The 7,716-nt window shown below is 36.8% G+C and overlaps 1 protein-coding gene across 1 annotated transcript in view; it reads right to left on the minus strand.

The window, feature by feature from the left end:
- Positions 1 to 1,167: 1,167 nt before the first annotated feature.
- RRAS2 (RAS related 2) overlaps positions 1,168 to 7,716 on the minus strand; it is a 23,724-nt gene continuing 17,175 nt past the window's right edge. Inside the window, exons 5-6 of the mRNA XM_023737397.1 lie at positions 4,628 to 4,746; positions 1,168 to 2,690 (exon numbers count right to left, since the gene is read on the minus strand). Coding sequence (XP_023593165.1) covers positions 2,603 to 2,690; positions 4,628 to 4,746 — 207 coding nt within the window. The 3' untranslated portion in view covers positions 1,168 to 2,602. The remainder of the gene's footprint in view (positions 2,691 to 4,627; positions 4,747 to 7,716) is intronic.

Consider the following 7,716-nt stretch of genomic DNA (forward strand, 5'->3'; position numbering starts at 1 on the left):
ACAATGTGAAAAAGCAGGAAAATGTGACTCATAACTAGAGAAAAATCAGTCAACAGAAAACAGATCCAGAAATGACAGACATGACAAGAAATGTTAAAATGGTTATTATAACCATGTTCAAATATTCAAGCAGCCTTTCTCAGCCAAGGTCAGAATTAAGCCCTATGGAAAATTATGTGAATCACTATTTTATCATTTCTACCAAGGATGGTACATAGCTAGTAGCATTCTAGATATACAGGAGAGAAATCTACTCATTACACACAATAGGTATCTTAAGGCATGAGGGCTCAATTCTCTGAGAATCCGGGTGAGAAGGGTTGGCTTCAAGGAAAACATGAACATAGTGAGTAGAGAATTAGAAAGTATAAAAGATAATCAAATAAGACTCCTAGAGAAAAAGAAAATATAATATCTAAAATGGAAAATTCACTTAAGAAAAGGTTTGTAAACTAAGACAGCAATAAAAATTGTTCAAAGTAAAGCGCAGAGAGCAAAAAAGAAGTAAACTGACGTAACAAAACTTAACTTTCAGTTTGTTTTGCTACAAACGATCTATTCAGAATAAAATGAAGGTTTTCCCACTAAATCTGGATATTATCCAGGCACTCTCTTGTTATCTGACATTACCCATGAGAAATAAAAAAAAATGAGCCTGTGCTTTTCCAACTGAAAGTACTACCAAAGATATGTGACAGTGTTAAGGGATCAGAAGTAACAGTATAAATGTGATATATCTACCTGGGCAGTAATTTTACCAGGAGATTTGAAAGGAAATATAATTCTGTATTAGAGCAATTATGTTATGAAATATAATGTAAAAATTATTTTTATTAATTTTCAAATAAATGTGTGTGCTTTGCTTCAGCTGGTTAAGGCTTCATCCGCACAGGGGTGTGTGGGTATGTATTCACCCTCTTCTCTCCAGTTGGAGTTCTGTCAATAGCAGTTCACAGAAAAATTTCAGCACTGACTTAAGGAAACATTCAAGAACATACCAAGAACACCAAGTCGTTTCACTTCAAGTTCACCTGCTAAATGAACGATGCTGATTTTTAAATTCAAACTGTAAGGTATTTTGGGGGGAAAAGGAATATAACTACTACAATCCAACACTCATTCCTTCAACAACCCATCAAAATAACAAAAATGAGTAACCAAGCATCATCTTGTGATAACAGATCGATTTTAATTCTAGCACCTGAAGCTATACAAGGGTACACTTTATAAACTTCATGGGACTGTGGTACACATTCAATAAAGTGACAACTGTGCAATACCACTTAGTATCTCAAAATCAGGAAACATACTTTTGAATTGTTTAAACACAATCCACAGAATTAAAAACAAAATCAGAAGCCATCCACAGTTACACTAATTGACAATTAAAAGTTTTACATTTCATACTTCATATAACAGTCAATATCTAGTAGGGGATACTGAAAGTGACTTCAGATTCTCATCCTGAACGTTGTACTCTATTTGGAAGGTCTCTTGAGTAGGTCTGACTGGCCAAAGGTGGGTACAACCAGGACCAGAACAGCAAGTAAAGTTCTACCACAGTTTCTGTAGCTTCCACATTTTTCTTTGTCAGTTAAAAGTGAACAGTGAGAATTAAATACTTATCTTTACATATACACAAGGTATGCTGAGAAAGCATATTTGCTTACAAACATATAAAAATACTTGTTAACTAGTTTGATAAGAAAATAATGTATAAAAGTATATAGCAAAAACATTAATCATCTCTGACCCTGGAAAGATCAATTCCAGATTTTATATTACATCAAACAAAAAACAGTTTTAGTTTTTTTGAATCCCTTATCCAGAAATACTTGAAAAGGAAGACAGACAGAAATTATTGATTTTTTTACCCTCAACATGGCTGTGAAAAGAGCTAAATTAAAAAACAAGAATAATAAAATGCCTAAGTCCAGAATTGAGCCCACAGATATTTGGCCACAGAGAATATCATCATCTTCAAGAACAGGAGTAATAATAAAGGCTTTATAAGCAGTTTTTAATCCATAAACACAATAGGCATTTTGGATTTTGGCCACTGGAAAACAAAAGCTGTAGCATCAGTAAGATCTGAGATGTCTCACTTTTGTAGATTTAATTCAGTGTTTTAAGGTTAAAGTTGACATCAAAAATTTTTAAGGTGGGCAAAAATTCACATTTAAAAAAAATCCCTATTGTTTCTATTTAGAGTAACAGTAGGCAATAAGATTCCAGAAGTTAAAAATTATTTCACAACCTATGACTTCAGCTTGGCAAACAGTTTAGGTTCCAAAATTGATTCATCCCTACTAAAATGTAAGCCCTTAAAAAAAGAATATGTCTGTGTATATAGACATGTATTTTAAAGGAATCAGATAATCTTAAAAGCAGCCTTAGTGTTTCCTTTAAATTTGTCTTGAAATGACCATAGTATTAGCTTCACAGAAAGGATTAGCCAGCTTCTTGGTCTAAGGCTAACACGGTGATCATGTGTAGGACTTGCTTGTCTAAGGCTAGAAAGGTACCAACATGATGTAAACTGTAAGGAGAGAAGAAGATGAGGGCTTTTCCTGGCAGTTGGTAGCTAAAACTCATGGGATTCTTAGAAAATGACACAATGGCAGCCTTTCTTGTCTTTTTCTTTCCGTGTTGGTTCTGGAGAAGGAGGACATTCTTGCTCTTGAAATTTCCTGTAAGAGAAAAATCTAAATATAATTAATTGCCTTCTTGGCAATCTATGGTTATAAATGCAGGTTATTTTTGGCAAGTCTAGTTTAAATGCACATGCTTTTCAATGCTACACTTCAACTAGGGAATAAAAGCAAATCTTTGCCCCGAAAAAGCTTCAATACCAAAATAAGCAGAGCTGTCTGAGTTGCTTTAAAGGGAGACTCCTGAATCAGATGAGATGTTGAACACAGTTAACTACTATGTTCCCTTCCCACTATGAAACTGTGTGACTCTAAGGTATAGTCGGAGTCCCTAGGGGGTGCAAATGGTTAAACATTCGACTACTAGCCAATAGGCTAGTAAGTTCAACCCCCCACCCCAGAGGCGCCTCAAAAGATAGGCCTGGCAATCTCCTTCCAAAAGGTCACAGTCCACAGTCTTGAAAACACTATGGACCAGTTCTACTCTGCACACATGGAGTCGCCATGAGTCAGAATCGCCTCGACGGCAACTGACAACAAGGCATAGTTAAGAATAAACACCCATAACTAGAATACAGTGTAAAATTACCCTTGACAGGTACACAGTTCTTATCTCTGTTCTGCCACTTACTAGCCCTAAGTCAGTATTAGAGAAGACGGCTGACATTTCTGAGCCCCAGTTTTTTAGAAAGGAATAATAAAAACCTACCTTCCACAGTTGCTATGAGGATTAAAAATCTTGTTATATTTAAATGCCTAATAGTGCCTAGCATAAAAAATAAAAAGTCTTTTCTCTATCCCCTTCCTCACTCCTGATTGATTAATGGACGTGCATAGATTCTGAAGATTAAAATCAAGGACAAAATGTTTCAAAGAGGCAGTAAGAATTACTTTAAGAATGTACTGGCTCATCAGTTGCTTAACACTAAAACAGAACTAGGATTTTTAACAAACTACTAAAACACAAAAACCTATAATCTTCACTATTTTTTCTCAACAAAGAGAAGGCCCCAGCAAAGAAGCCCACAGATTAGGTGTTAATTCACCTTAAATTTACAATAAACAAGACTCTGCTCTCAACCTGCCTGTCAAACTATCTATCTAATTAGCTGAGAAACCCAGTAGATCTAGAGAGCAGACAGTGCATCGGAATTAGGCCACCAAGGTTCCAAATAATCAATCAAACCTACCCACTAAAGCAACTTAATCTTTCTCACATACAAACATTTATATAATAACCCCAGCAGATCTCACCCATCACCACAAACTTCCTGGAACCCACTAATGCTTTCTGAACCACACACGTTTCCTAGGCCATCTAACAGAGACTGTTTTGTAGTCTGGGATACTGTCCTTCACTCCTTGTGGGACTGTTCAGCCTCTGCTGCCTCTTATCCTGGGAGGAGCTGGGTAAGAAGCAACGCTAAGGGCACCAGTTTTAGAAATCAGCGAGACTTGGATTCAAGTATCCTATTAATACATCTAAACCGTGAACAAATTATTTAACCTTTGTTACTCAGTTTTCTCATCTGAAAATGGAGATAAAAAATTGCAGTTAGCTTATTTGGTTGTGATGAGGATTAAATGCAATGATGCAAGTAAAGCACTTCGCTCAGTATCTGGCACACTTTACCACTCAAATGTTAGCTGTTATCACCACTATCATCATACCAGTGCCACCTCTGGAAGCTGCATTATTCTTTTCAAAATCCCTATGTTTACCTTCTGTTCCAACATAATTTAGTAAGATTTTATACACAGAAAAAGTCCCTAGAATATCCTGTGTACTCAATTAAAATTTTTAATACACCATTTTGTATTAACCCGTAAAGTAGAGAATCACATACAGTCTTCCCTTACTAAAAATATTTAAAGGTAATTTGTTGGTGGTGGTTAATGATTTTAAAAAGCACAGCCTGATTACCTGTTCAAATACAATGAACTGAAACAAACTTCTAGAATGCGTATTTGCTTACCTTATCACCCGGACAAGTTCATGGAAAGCTTGATCTACGTTCAGCCTAATCTTTGCAGAAGCCTCCATGTATGTTACCTTAAGCTGCCGTGCTAACTGCTGTCCTTCTTCCTGTGTTACCTGAAATTCCAAAAGAGTTGAGTTTGAGGTAAAGTATTAACAATTAAACCAAAAAAACCAGGAGCCCTGGTGGCACAGTGGTTAAGAGCTTGGCTGCTAACAAAAAGGTCGGCAGTTTGAATCTACCAGCCACTCCCTGGAAACCCTATGGAGCAGCAAATCTAATTGTTTTTATTAAAAACTAGATTTACTTCATCTAATCCTCACCATTTCTATGTGTGGAAAAGGCTTTATATCACCTTCCTTTTTGAAAGAAATTTTTGGTGTGTACTAATTCTAGGCTGACAGTTTTTTCTTTCAGTACTTAAAAGATGTTGCCCCACTATCTGCTGGCTTACACTGTTTCCTATTGGAAACTGCTATCATTTTCATCTTTGTTCCTCTGTATATAATGTGTTTTTCTCTTCTGGCTATTTTTCAGATTTCCTCTTTATTAATGGTTTTAAGCAATTTCATTATGCTGTTCCTTGCTGAATTTTTCTTCATATTTCTTGTGCTTGGGGCTCACTGAGTTTCTTGAATATGTGCATTTATAGTTTTCATCATATTTGGAAACTTTTCAGCCATTTCTTCTGCTGTTAGTCTCAACCAGTGTATTTTTCATCTCAGGCATTACAGTTTTAATTTCTGCAAGTCTGATTTGGATCCTTTTACCTCTTCTATGTCTCTACACTTAACATATCCAGTCTTTCCTCTAGCTTCTTGAACATACAGAATATAGCTATAACTGTTTTAATGTCTTTGTCCGTTAATTCTATCATCTGTGTCATTTTCTGGGCCTGTTTCTATTTATCAGTTTTTCTTCTTTATTATGGGTTATATTTTCCTGCTTCTTTGCATGCCTGGTAATTTCTGAGTGGATACCTGGGTGCTGGATTCCAGCTGTACTTCTAGAAGTACAGCCACAATGCTCCTTGGAAGTGAGGATGGTGAGACTTCATCTCACTTACTTTGGACATGTTGTCAGGAGGGGACCAGTCCTTGGAGAAGGACATCACGCTTGGTAAACTAGAGGGTCAGCAAAAAAAAGGGAAGACCCTCAACGATATGGACTGACACAGTGGCTGCAACAAATAGGCTCAAGCATAACAACAACTGTGAGGATGGTGCAGGACCGGATAGTGTTTCGTTCGGTTGTACACAGGGTTGCTATGAGTCGGAACCAACTTGATGGCACCTAACAATAACAACAACAAGGGTGCTGGATACTTTGTATGCCTATAAATATTACTGAACTTTCTCCTGGGATGCAGTTACTTGGAAACAGTTTGACCCCTTCCAGTCATGCTTTAGGTTTTGTTAACATTTATTCTAGGGCTAATTTTGCACCCACTAAACCCAAAATCAAACCCATTGTCGTCAAGTCGATTCTGACTCATAGCAACCTTACAGGACAGAGCAGAACTGCTGCATAGGGTTTCCAAGGCTGTAAATTTTTACAGAAGCCGGCTGCCACATCTTTCTGCTGCAGAGCGGCTGGAGGGTTCAAATCACCGACGTTTCAGTTAGCAGCTGAGCACTTAACCACTGTGCCAGCAGGGCTCTTTTTTGCCCCACTACTGAGACGAACTCTTCTGAGTACACTACCCAATACCCCAAGAATTATGAAATTTTCCATTCTGGCTGATCAGTGTAGTAATTATTCTTGGCCCTATCTGAGCTCCAAGTATTGCTCTCTCTAATCCTTTGAGGTGGTTTTTTCCTCCAATTTAACATCCCACTCCCTCTTCAATTGAATACTCTATTCCTACAATTCAGCCACTTCAACATAATATTAGGTTATTACATTAATGTATATGCATTTAACAATTACTTCATAACAAGTTTATGCCCTGTTACATCCCAAAAGAGTGGCAGACAGATTCTACATAGTATTGGTATATTCACATTTGTGTAATTTTTTAATTTACCCTATCTCTCTTCAAAATAATGTATATAGTATAATGCCCATGGATTTGAAATATAAACCAATCAACTCAAGCAAGCAATTAACAATAAGCAAAGAAGCCAAGAGAAAGTTTCACAGAGTCACCAATTTAGAGAGAACAGTTCCTACTCTAAGAAGATTTGACATGAGAAATGTTTTCCTATGAAAATATTACCATGCTGTTACAAATTCTGGTCCATCTTCCTGGGACGTTATCCCTTCCCAACCCTATACTCTTAATTTGTTTCATCCAACTAATCCTTACTAATCCTTGAAGACTCAAGTAATCAGAAACTTCCTTTAGTTTTGATGCTGTTTTAGAGCTTCCACCACACCCTATGGCTACCACTTACAAAACTCTTAATACACTACAGTACAGTTTTTGGTTTTGTTTTTTCCTTCTCCACTATTACAATACATCCTTTGAGGCTGGAGAATAAGGCATATCTGTCTTTGTACACCCAGAGCCTAGAAGAGTGTATAGCAATTAACTAACACGTGTTGAGTAAATGGAGTATTACCAATCAAATAAACACTATATATCTTGAAGTAGAAGAAAAGATGATACTGGGAGAAAAATACACATTGAAACAAGTTGATTTCAATAAATTACTTTATTAATATAAATTTGATCTGGAGGGAAATATATATTAATATATATCCTTAAGAATTTCGTATTTGTCTTTTGCTTTATTATTCCTCAAAAAGGATACCTTATTTTACCCCCTCATGCACAATGTAATTCAGCTAGAGAGAAAAGGCAAATGACTATCCTAATACTAAAACAATACCACTGCTAAGCTCACTTACATGCTTCATTTGTTGTTGTTGTTAGGTGCCGTCAAGTCGGTTCCGACTCATAATGACCCTATGCGCCACAGAACGTAGCACTGCCCGGTCCTGAGCCATGCTCACAAACGTTGTTACGCTTGAGCCCACTGTTGCAGCCACTGCTGTGTCAATCCATCTTGTTAAGGGTCTTCCTTTTTTTTTGCTGACCCTCTACTTTACCAAGCTTGATGTCCTTCTCCAGGGACTGATCT

Source organism: Trichechus manatus, unplaced genomic scaffold (genome assembly GCF_000243295.1).
Source record: "Trichechus manatus latirostris isolate Lorelei unplaced genomic scaffold, TriManLat1.0 scaffold00006, whole genome shotgun sequence".
Taxonomy (NCBI): Eukaryota; Metazoa; Chordata; class Mammalia; order Sirenia; family Trichechidae; genus Trichechus; species Trichechus manatus.